This window comes from Cebus imitator, unplaced genomic scaffold (assembly GCF_001604975.1).
Source record: "Cebus imitator isolate Cc_AM_T3 unplaced genomic scaffold, Cebus_imitator-1.0 Scaffold36, whole genome shotgun sequence".
In the NCBI taxonomy this organism is placed as follows: Eukaryota; Metazoa; Chordata; class Mammalia; order Primates; family Cebidae; genus Cebus; species Cebus imitator.
The window spans coordinates 5,694,599-5,706,526 of NW_016107351.1; the positions used below are offsets into that span (position 1 = coordinate 5,694,599).

At 54.5% G+C, this 11,928-nt stretch overlaps 1 protein-coding gene and 1 long non-coding RNA gene across 14 annotated transcripts in view; both read right to left on the minus strand.

Annotated features, from left to right (window-relative positions):
- Nucleotides 1-4,678: 4,678 nt before the first annotated feature.
- Nucleotides 4,679-5,721, minus strand: LOC108301767. Its single transcript, XR_001824015.2, has 2 exons — nucleotides 5,017-5,721; nucleotides 4,679-4,848 (listed from the first exon to the last, which is right to left on the minus strand). It is a non-coding gene; the product is annotated as an uncharacterized LOC108301767 (long non-coding RNA).
- A 2,093-nt stretch (nucleotides 5,722-7,814) lies between these two features.
- Nucleotides 7,815-11,928, minus strand: part of SEPTIN9 (septin 9) — a 211,982-nt gene continuing 207,868 nt past the window's right edge. For all 13 annotated transcript variants that reach the window (XM_017525026.2, XM_017525028.2, XM_017525027.2 and 10 more), the window contains 2 exons: nucleotides 10,953-11,004; nucleotides 7,815-9,788 (listed from right to left, as the gene is read on the minus strand). In XM_017525026.2, coding sequence (XP_017380515.1) covers nucleotides 9,653-9,788; nucleotides 10,953-11,004 — 188 coding nt within the window. In that variant the 3' untranslated portion in view covers nucleotides 7,815-9,652. The remainder of the gene's footprint in view (nucleotides 9,789-10,952; nucleotides 11,005-11,928) is intronic.

An 11,928-nucleotide genomic window follows, 5' to 3' on the forward strand; every position in this document is an offset into this window, starting at 1 on the left:
ATGGGATGATGGTAGTGATGATGGTGATGATGGTAATAATAGTGATGATGATGGTAATGGTAATGATGATGATGGTGATGGTGATGACGGTGGTGGTGGTGATGACCGTAATGGTGATAGTGATTATAGTGATGACAATCATGGTGGTGGTGACATCAGTGGTGATAATGATGGCTCACATGTATGGAACACTCATTATTGGCTAGACACTATTGTGAGTGCTCCACATGAACTAACTCATTTAATCACAGCAATCCTGTGAATTGGTACTGTCATTACCATTTTATAGATGGGGAAACTGAGGCACAGACCCAGGTTAAATCACCCATCTGAAGTCACCCAGCTGGTAAGTGGAAGGACCAGGATTCAAAACCAGCTCCAGAGAAAACTGCCCTTTGATGACCTTTGCAAATGAACACAGTCTAAGAGCTTATAAAAAAGAATATGATGGGGAGGGGAGGATGTGCATTATCTAAAAGGAATCAGCCTTTAGGAAGGACAGGGAAGATAAGACAAACCCAGAGATCCCAGAGCTGAAACGTTCTCCCCTGCTGACGCCACCTTGAAGGGTTGGCTCACTGAGGGCTTCACTGCAGGCAGTTTGCAGAGGGCCAGGGTGTTTGTTTCTCCCCCTTGAACCATTTTGATGTGTGTAGATGGATATCCCTGGTTCCCATTCCTGAGTTTTGCAATGCCGATTTTGTGATTCTGCTGGCATCCACAGAGGGTTCACCTCACAGCTGAGTGCCATGCAGTGGCTGTGGCAGCACCCCTCCACCCTCATCCAAGACTGCAGCGAATCTCAACACCTCCCCACTCAGGACAAAACCCGCAAACAAGGCACAGCCTGGTGGGCTGTTTGGACCCTGTGCCTTTCCCCACATTATGTGCTGTGAAGGAGTGTGCGTCTATCGGAATGCTAACGTGCACATGTAAACACACTCATGCACACACACACCTCACTCTGAGACCCCAGGTGTCCCAGCACGACGTGTTGCCAGGTGGCTGTGCTTCAGCCCCGGCTACCTTCCAGAGAAGGTGGGGAAACAGGAAGGGCTGCCCCCAAGCAGGACCCGAACATCAAGCTCCCGGAGGAGGAGGAAGGCTGGAGCCCAGGTCACCTCCACCACTCTGTGCTGCGTGACTTTGAACCTCCTTGATCTCTCTGTCCTCCTCTATGAAGTGGAGCAGCAGCCCCTGATGTGCCCTCTTCAGAGGCAACACAAGGATGAGAACCTGTGCCAAGCAAATCTCAGGGCTTGTTGTTATAGGACAGGGTCTTTCTGTCCCCAGACGCCACCCTGCCCCACTCCCAGGCTGGTGTGTAGGGGCTGACGGTCCAGGCAAGTCTCCAAGGAACAGGAGGAAGGAAGGGCAAGGGATGGGGGCTGGATGAGGAGAGGGGCTTCCTGCAGGATTCCTCAACTCACCTGCAGGGCAAAATATAACTTTTATTATTATATGATTGAAATGTCCATCTTTTGAGCACTTTCCCCAGGTAGACTCGACAGAGTCAGCCTGTTGCCCAGGCTGAGTACAGTGGTGTGATCACAGCTCACTGCAGCCTCGAACTCCTGGGCTCAAGCCATCCTCCTGCCTCAGTCTTCTGAGTAGCTGGGACCACAGGTGTGAGCTACCACGCCTGGTGATTCTCCTTGCAGGAGAATCAGAGCAGAAATTCAATTCCCTCCTTCCAGGGACAGAGTGAGGGATGTATGCGGAGAGTGTGCCTTGGACCCTTAGATACAGAGTAAAGGTCCAGAGGTCCTGCTGAGCCCCTGAAATGGGTCATCCCTTGGGTTGAATTGAGGGCTCCACTAACCTGCCTGAGACTGGGTCCACACTCACCAGCTCATTTTGTGGGAGAGACTGCGGCTGGCTCCTCCGTGTGGCCGTTTCCTTCAGAGGACTTACATTTCCTTCTGGTCCCGGGTTCTGATGAAGTTATTAATCAGGGATCCGGAGGAGGCCGTGGCAGTGCTGTACGTGCCAGGACTGACTGATCAGTCCGAGGCCGCCACCCCTGGTGTCCGAAGAGGAGGCAGCGAGCGTCGTGGGGAGCGTGCACTACTCCGGTGCACGGCTCTGCGCAGCGAACAGTCTCTGAGTAATTAGTTTTTAAATAAGGCAGATGGTTCAAGAACCACCCACTCTGGGCTGCTTTAATTATTTATACCCCCTTTTTATTCTGATTATTCGTAGCTGTCCTCTTTGAAAGGGAAGGAAGATGTTTTTCTCTGATGGGCTCTCAGCATTGATTCAGCCACAACTTCTCCGAATCCCAGTGGAATCTGAGTCTTGCCCGGAAGTGGACGTGGGCACCATGGGGCAGGGCCCTGGACAGGACCCACGGAGAGCTGGCTGGGGGTGCTGAGGACTTTCTGTATCACGTGTCTGTGGGAGCCACCTCACCCTGCTAAAACCGGATGATGCTGCAGTGCCCTCCTGGGCGCACAGGGCAGAGGGAGCAGCAGGAGAGCCCAGGAGAACCACAAACCAGGGCTCTGGAGCTGCTCAGCTGGACCTGGAGAGGGAGCTGGCACCAGGGAGCTGGCGGCAGCCCTCCCTTCAGGGCTGTCGGGGGAGCTAACGTGATGACAAACAGAGAACCCAGTGCAGGCGTACGCTGGCTCTGTGGTAGCTCTTGGCTTGGGTCAGAATTCATCCTGCCCAGGGCTCCTTCTTGCCTCTCTCCCCCGTGTCAAGTGATGACTAGACGGCGGTCCTGGTCCCCACGTGTCAGATGAGCTCACTGAGGCTCCGACAGTTAACCCCAAGCCCCAGTACACCCGGCAAAGCAGGTCTTTAGCCCAACCCCTGGGCTCCCATCCCACATTCTCTCCACCTGGCTGTGTTTCCAGGCCTAGGTGGACACCAGCAATCCCAGGGGCCCCTCGCCTCTGTCTTCAGCCCTCTCTCCCCTCCCCACCCCAACTCTGGCCTCTCGGGGTTTCCTTAATAAGCAATCTGATCTGTTAGGAATGACCTCCTGGACTCTTTCACATGGACCCAAATTCAAGAAATGCCAAGCTGAGTCAGGAGCGGTGGCTCACGCCTGGAGTCCTGGCACTTTGGGAGGCCAAGGTGGGAGGAGCACTTGAGGCAAGAGTATGAGCAACATAGAGAGACTCGACCTCTACTTTAAAAATTATTTGTTTATTTTTATTTTTTGAGACAGAGTTTTGCTCTTGTTGGCCGGCTGGAGTGCAGTGGTGTGATCTTGGCTCGCTAAAAGCTCAAACTCCCGGGTTCAAGTGATTCTCCTGTCTCAGCCTCCTGAGTAGCTGGGATTACATGGGATTGCAGGTGTACGCCACCATGCCTGGCTAATTTTGCTTTTTTATTTTATTTTATTTTTTTTTAGTAGAGACGGGGTTTCACCACTTTGGCCAGGCTGGTCTCAAACTTCTGATCTCAGGCGATCTGTCTGCTTCGGCCTCCCAAAGCGCTGGGATTTTAGGCATGGGGCACTGTACCTGGCCTACTTTTTATTTATTTATTTATTTTTTAATTAGCCAGGCATAGTGGCTTACACCTGTGGTCCCAGCTACTCAGAGGGCTGAGGCAGGAGGACTGCCTGAGCCCAGGAATTGGAGGCTGCAGTGAGCTATGATCACTCACTGCACTCCAGCCTGAGCAACAGAGGGAGATCCTGTCGAGTCTATGTGGGAAAAGTGCTCAAAAAATGGACATTTCAATATAGGGTCAAGGAGTGACTTTGCGCCTGACCCTCCAAGCTCCAGGAGACCTTCGTGTGTGTGACCCTGAGGGCTGGCGGGCAAGTGCTCAAAAGATGCTTTGCCCATCACAAGCCTGAAGGCAGAGACCGGAGACTCGATGGGAAAGAGGGGAGAGGCATGAGCGGGAAGGAGGGAGCCAGTCCTCGGCCCCTATTCTCTCTTGGTTTACAAGAGACTATCCCAATGTGGGAAGTAGAAAACTTCCTCTTTAAAGTTTCATTTCTTGTTAAAGAATAAGTGTGCCAATAACTTTTTTAAGCCCAATAACATGCAGCTGTTAGACACGCCGTGCTTACAGGCACGTAGTACATTCTATGTCCTTGTACTTTAACCAAGATACCTGTGCTGGACGTGCTCACAGGTGTGTCCCAGCTCTCCATTGCTTTTACCTGTTTAGGAAAGTTTTAAGTTATTAGCCAATCAAGTTTTAAATTGTGAGGTCTGGCTCCAGCACAGGGAGATCAGACACAGCAGGAAAGAAGACCCCAAATGTGTAAGGGATACATTTGTCTGTTTTTCTTTGTTCATTGTACTCTGTGGCAAGATGGCTACGAGGGTGTCCTTCCTGCAGCCCAGGAAGTAAAAAGTCCGTTGCTGAAAGATCCTTTGTCTTAGTGCTGATTTTTCTTTGCAGCATCAAGCATCTACTTCCGGCATCTATTTCCAGCACCAGCACGGGCTTCTGAGCCATCCCAGTTGCCTCCTGCTCCTTCAAGGTGAGTTTGCCGAGCACCAGGCACCTCTCTCATCTGGGAGGGGGACAGGGATGGCTCAGCCAGTCGCCGCATGGACACCACCCCCACACACACACAAGCCTCCAGCTGCAGCCCAGGTGACAAGTAAAAATTTAGAAATCATCATTTCATTCCGCACGTTGATATGACAAAGTACTGTAGAGCTATTAAAATTGTTTTCAAAAAATAATTTAGATTATCAAATGATGTGCACATCAGAGTTTAACTGAGGAAAAACAAAAATAACAAATGTTTGCAAAAGCGTTTCATTGTAACTCCCACGTGCAGGCAGGCTGACGGAGGAGGTCCGGGCTTTCTTGTTCTTGCTTTTCTCTATTTTCCCAGCATTCTACAAAGGGCAGGCATTGCTTCTACTATCAAAGAAGAGCCAGAGCATTTAACTTTTTGCATTTTACTGAAGGCCAAGGCGTTCAGGAGGAGCAGGGAGCCTGGTGGTGCAGGGTTGGGTGGGCAGTGCCCAGAGGTCTGCAGCCCAGCCCAGCCTGGTGTAGCCTGGAATCAGCCCAGGGAACGCAGCTTACCTGGGACTCTCCAAGGAGGACCCAAAGATTTAGGCTCCTTCCAGGTGACATTTTAACCAATGACTGCTCCTGTGCAGGCGCCAGGCCAACGTCGCCGCCTATGTTCTGCTCCTCCGGCCCCTCCGGCCCCTCCTGGTCATGCCTTGAGGCAGCTCCAACATCTGTAAAGCATTCCTCCTCCAGGGCAGGAAACATACCTAGGGTCTCCACAGATTCCCACCACTCAGGACACGAGCTGGGCCCAACCTCGGTGGAAGCCTCTCCCCACCTTGCTTCCAAAAGGGCGGGAAGGGAGAGGAGGAGAGAGAGGAGTCGGGTGGCAGGAGGAGGCAGGGGCGCTCTGCTGGGCTCTGCTCTTGAAGCCTGCTCTACCTACCTTTCCACCTACCCAGAGAACTTCACCTGGGCTCCCTGCTGGAGCAGAAAAACACTGGCCACTTTCTGGGAGTGTGCAGGGTGGGACCCTTACGCACACAGACTGCGTTCGAAACCTTCAGGGGATACGCCTTCCTCCCCTTCCAGTCTCCTAGGCAGCCCCCCAGCACCTCCAAAACCACATCCAGCAGGATTTAGAGCAATGCATGGGGACCATTTCCTCCCAGTTACTGCAGTGATAAGGACACCACCACCCCAGGACCAGGGCTGGGGGGAACATCACATGGGCTTTTTTTTTTTTTTTTTTGAGATGGAGTCTGGCTCTGTCACCCAGGCTGGAGTGCAGTGGCGCCATCTCAGCTCACTGCAACCTCCTCCTCCCGGGTTCAAGTGATTCTCCTGCCTCAGCCTCCTGAGTAGCAGGGATTACAGGCGTATGGCACGATACCCAGCTAATTTTTGTATTTTTAGTAGAGACAGGGTTTCACCATGTTGGACAGGCTGGTCTCGAGCTCCTGATCTCAAGCGATCCACCCACTTTGGCCTCCCAAAGTGCTGGGATTATAGGCGTGAGCTTTTGAGTGTCTTCCTGGGGTATTTCTTTCTGGCATTTCCCACTGTACATGCTATTTTTGTAGTCAGAAAGTAGTGTTTTAAAATGGGAGAGAGTTGATCAAGCACGGTGGTTCATGCCTGTAATTCCAGCACTTTGGGAGGCCGAGGTGGGCAGATCACTTGAGGCCAGCAGTTCAAGACCAGCCTGGCCAACATGGCAAAACCCCATCTCTACTAAAAATACAATTAACTGGGCGTGGTGGTGGGTGCCTGTAATCCCAGCTACTTGGGAGGCTGAGGCAGGAGAATCGCTTGAACCTGGGAGACAGAGATTGCAGTGAGCCCAGATGGCGCCACTGCACTCCAGCCTGGGAAACAGAGCAAGACACTGCCTCAAAACAGTAAAATAAAATGGGAGAGCGGACGTGCACATCTACGCATAGGCTCTGAGCACAGCACCCGCCCAGTGGGCTCACTGGGTTCCCATCCGGCTTTCTCCGGGGCGCATCCAGGTGGAGCTGGGAGGAGCTTACCCACCAGCATCCTCCCTGGGCCCCTGAGCTCCAGGGCATGCAGGGTCTCCTACAAGGCTGGGTCCAGAAAAGCCCAAATCCTGCTTGTTGATTTTAATTTCTTTCCTGGCTTCAAACCTTTCGGCCTGGAGCAGGGGAGGAAGCAGGGACACCAGGTCTCCGCAGCCCCCATGAGATTCCCCACTTCCAGTGCAGGAGCTCAGAGCCAGTGCAAGAACCAGGCCTGTTCTCCCGGCCTTCCTGCTCTCCTTGGGTCTCTCCGTGGGGTTCAAGCGATTCTTCTGCCTCAGCATCCCGAGTAGCTGGGATTACAGGCATGCACCACCACACCCAGCTAATTTTGTATTTTTAGTCGAGACGGAAATTTTGTATTTCCTCCATGTTGATCAGGCTGGTCTTGAACTGCCGACCTCAGGTGATCCGCCCATCTCGGCCTCCCAAAGCGCTGGGATTACAGCCATGAGCCACTGTGCCCGGGCTCAACCTTACTTCTTAAGCTCACCTGCACAGAAAAGCTCACTCAGCCAAGGCTCTGAGTTCTAATCTACTTGGAGCCAAGTTCTCTTGGAACGAGTTAGGTTGGCATAAAATAACTATCAAATACTGACCAGTCCAGAGTTCAATCTAATATACATTTCCAAAAGAAAAACTTATTTTCAGCAAGGCACAGTGGCTCATACCTATAATCCCAACACTTTGGGAGGCCAAGGCAGGAGGATCATCTGAGGCCAGGAGTTTGAGATCAGCCTGGGCAACATAGTGAGATCCCATCTTTACAAAAAAATCAAAAAGTTAGCCAGGTGTGGTGGTGCACGCCTGTGGTCCCAGCTACTCGGGAGGATCGTTTGAGCCTGGGAGGTAGAGGCTGCAGTGAGCTGTGATCGTGCCACTGCACTCCAGCCTGGGTTACAGAGCAAGACGTTGTCTCAAAAAATAAAACAAAAACTTACTTTCAAGGATACACTAACTAGAAGCAGCTCACAGCGCCCCCTGTGGACGCCCTTCAGACCTCCCCCTTTAATGAAAGTGTCCTGATTTGTCATTTGCTTTTCAGTCATCTCTGTCAATCGGTGCTTCTCAAGCCTTGAGAACCCTTACCCCAGGTAGATTAAACAATCCCCCAGCAATTGCCCTGGTGCTGTCCTCACTCCTCCAGTGCTCTGGAATTATCAGTTCTCAGGGAGTTCATTCGTTTTAAATCTTAGGAGTCTGAATTCAGGATCGAACCTGTCCTGACCTTTTCTTGCCCAAGCCTCCCCTTCACCTGCAGCTGATCCCAACGCCCAGAGAACTGCACTCTGGGGGTAGAATAAACATTCTTACTCCGGAGCCTTCTGGGTTTCTGCATTTGAAACATTTATTTCAGGAAATACATTTTCAACATTTTGTAGTTTATACAAAAAGAGACAAATTTCTTGGGAGGCACGTAGCAAAAGGCCGTTGAGGATCAGAGCCTGATGAAACGAACAATTTTCAAGGTCTGGTTACAGAGAAGGACGGTGAAGCATCTCAAGGCTGGGATGCTGCCGCCCACCCCCCACCCCACCCTGCCACCAAGTGACACTGAGGCTGGGAGGGCCACATGGCCTGGTGCCACTCATTTCCTTCAAAATCTTGGTTTTGGCAAAAACATGGCAAGTTGGCAAGTAAACTGTCCCGCCAATGAGGCTGGTGGGGAGTCCTTCCTCTCTTGGATGGGGAGGGAGTCAGACACCCAATGCCCCGACTTCCATGCACACTCACACTCCTTCCCACTGCCCTTCTTCTGGCAGTGAGCAGCCAGCGTGGGACCTGCAGATGCACCCAGTGATAGGCGCACCCATGTTGAGTCCCATCAGGCCCCTCCTTCTCCCCAGGAGTGAGACAGGGAACAGGAAGCAGGAGGGGACTTTGGTCTGCTGTGCACCACAAAGGCAGCCCCCACGGGTCCCCTCCTGGGGATGGAGGGTGAGGGGCCAGGCCATGCTGCCATGAACCTCGCTCTTCAGCTCACTGTGGACTATGCAGTCCTGACCCTGCCTCTCCTTCCTAGGGGGTCATTACCGTGGGCTCTAGTGGGAGGGCCCCAGGCCCAGGTAGGACAAGGAGTCAGGCTCACCAGGCCTCCAACCCACCCAGGTCACAGAGTCAGCAAGGCCTGGGCCAGGAGGGGTGAGTGGCGGGGGTGGCTGGCTGGGCACTAATGTAACCACAGCCCAGTCTTGGGCCAAACCAGACACTGTACGGACGGACGGACACAAACATGGACACACACACACTTCCCTGGTCACTTGGGTGGGGCAGGCACTGGGCAGCTCAGGCCACTATGACCACCCCAAGCCACAGCCCACATGTGCCCCCGCCAACCTCCCTTCTGGCACCTTCCATGGCTCCCTCCCTCAGGCTCTCCACCAGACTCACTCGCTTGGACCTTTTCAAAAATGGGTGGCAAGGGGGTGGGGGTCGTCTTTCCTTCCTTTTTATCCTCAGTCAGATCCCAGCATATCAGCAGCACCTGCAGCCCTATGGGAAGGGTGGTGTGGGGGGAGCGGGGAAATGAAGACGCCTCCCTCATTCCAGCCTGTCCCCGCACCTGGCCGAGCAGCCTGCGGACGGCTGAGATAAAGGCACTTTCTGCTCCAGGACGGGTTTGGGGCGGGCGGCTGCCAGGGGCCTCAAGTGGCTGAGCTGTCAGTGGCGTGGAACCCTGGAATTTTCTACCCTTAGGAGTAGGGCAGGGGTGGGGAGTGAGTGACGGCCATGCCACATGGCAGGCAGGGGGTCCAGGTGCCCCTGATTGGCTCCATTCTCCCCTGGGCCCTGACTCATTCCAGGGGCCAGGGCTGATGGGGATGTAGCCCACCGGGTCCCTCTGCATATTTGAGGCCTGGCCCCCACCCAAGGCCCCCGGCACTGAGAAATGCACCCGGACGGATGATTAGCACACGGAAGCTACTCGGGGAGCCAGGCCTGGGGATGGAGGGTGGACCTCCCCCAGACCTCGGGGAGGCCACGGGCTCATCACTGACTGACTCGGAGGGAGGCCCCTTCCCTTGTTTCCTGGCAGCGTGTCGAAGGGATGGGGAACGATGACAAATGGAGAAAATCATATAAAATAAAATGGGGCGGTGGGAGGGCCTGGGAGGGACGGAGAAGACTTGGGGGCAGGGTCCCGGGGGCGGGCAGGGTGGCGTCTACATCTCCGGGGCTTCTGGCTCCTTCTCCTCCACGCCATTGGCCATGGTGCTGCTGCCCTCATTGAGGCGCTTCACGCGGTAGGCTTCGAAGTGGATGCTGCTGGTGATGTCCTTGATGTTCTGCATGTGCGTCCTGGGGGGGCGGGCGGGTCAGTGAGGTGGGGACAGCAGGGCCAGGGCAGCTGAGCAGGGGTCCTGCTCAGCCTGCCTGGGCTCAGGCCTGCCTGCTGTTCCCGACTCTGCATCCCGACTGCTTGGCTCCCCGTGGGGTCCCCCAGGCCCACTATGTTGGACCAGATATGGGACAAGGTTGGGGAAAGGGTCAGTGCCCTGGTAAGCCCAGACGCACTCAGAATACACACTCCAATGCATGTGACTCCCTCTGGTTCCACCCTATGGCTGGTCCAGGACCTGCCCAGGGACAGAGAGCTGGGTGCTGGGTGCACAGACTCAGAGGGGCAGGCCTAGAGTGTCCTTGCTCCAGCCCAGTGTCCAGGGTGCTGGCAGGGAGGAGGCAGTGGCTGACTCAGCCTCCAGGGCTATGGCCTGGGATGAAGGGCTGGATCGCCCTTGTCCCCAGGAAAAAAAAGTCCTGAGCTCAGACTTTCATTCCTTTGCAGCTCAGGAGGAATAATTTGGAGGGAGGCTGGAAAGCCCAGTCTCTACACAATGGCTCCCGGGATCCCCCGCCCCTTCCCCTGCCAACCTGGGGGCCCTCCTCTTAACAGCAGTCCCATCATCCATGGCACCTGCTTGCTGAGGAAGAACTTAGGAGCCCCTGACACCCCAGTAGGAGGCCCCCACCCTCTCCATTCACCTGCCTAGGCCAGGGCCTACACTCCAGGGACCACCCACCTGGTACCCTCTCTAACGGGGCTTCCTCCCCTTGCCCGGACTCAAGGGAACCAAGGAGAAGCCTCAGCCAGGTCAAGGGGTAGGGGTCAGAGGCCACTGGGATCAGAGCTGGGGACGTCCCATGCTGCCGGCAGGGCCTGCACTGGGCTCTTGGTGCCCACTGGGCAGCTCTAACAGGCCAGGTCACAGTGGATCCAAGCTCAGTCCTCCCATCCAGGTGGCTTCGTAGGGGTTAAAAAGGATCTTCATTACTGGCTTCATTTCCCAGTGGGTTTTCTTTTTAGAAGATGGGCTTCCAAGGTCTTCCCAAGGGCAGGGCAGGCAGGTGGCAGGGTGCGCCCACTCCGAGCAGGTCCTCAGCCCCACACCCACTGCCCCCACCTGCTATAGGGCCCTCTCAGGGGCAAAGCCGTCAGCCCCACCTGAGCACCTTGTCTCTTACCTGATGAGAAGGTCCCGCAGGTAGGCAAACTCACAGTGTGTGGTGTTTTCAACTAGGAGAAGAGATAGGAGGGGCTTTAATGTCCCAGTGGAGAAGCTCTGCCCGGACCCCGCCTCTCTGCTCCTGCCCAGGAACGCAGATGCTGAGAGCAGAGACTGAGGACAGCCCCGTGGGCAGGAGGGCAGGGGAGCCACCTGCTCTGCAGCTGAGTATGGGACACCTGGGATGCTCTCAGTCCGTGGGATACTGGGGTGACCAGTATCAGCTCCTGCTCTGCAGAAAGCTCCGGGCTAATGGGAGATGGCATAGTGACCAGGCCAAACACACACATGGGAGAAAGCCACAGCGCAGAAGCCAGGGCACCACTAGGTGGCCAGGGAGAGCAGGACATCCCAGCAGAGACCTGGAGACAGGCAGGGGGCTGGGCTGCTGGAAATGGGATAAGGCAGGAATCAGAGCTGGGGTTTTTAAAGAAAACCCGTAGCCCATGGGGTGTTACCCCACCCGGCCCTGTCCACCTTGTTTAGCACTGCTGATTCTTGAGCTTGTGAATGGTTATCCACAGTAGGTGGCCTCTGTGTGTGAACACGTGTGTCCTGTGTGTGAGTGCTCTGAGCACAGGCAGGGACACATGCACTTCATACATGCACAAGAAACAAAGAGAGAGAGAGAGAGAGAGAATGGGGCACAGAGAACACAAGAACTGTGTTTTGTCTGAGTTCCATAGCCGTAAGGCTGGAGGGGGATTCAGAACTCACACACCAGGCTCCAGGCTGCCCCATCAGGGAGCCACGTGGATTTTCCCCAAGTTAAAAATATCTGGTTTTAGGCTGGGCATGGTGGCGCACACCTATAATCCCAGCACTTTGGGAGGCCGGGTTAATCATGAGGTCAGGCGTTCAAGACCAGCCTGGCTAAGATGGTGAAATCCTGTCTCTACTGAAAGTACAAAAAATTTAGCTGGGCATGGTGGCAG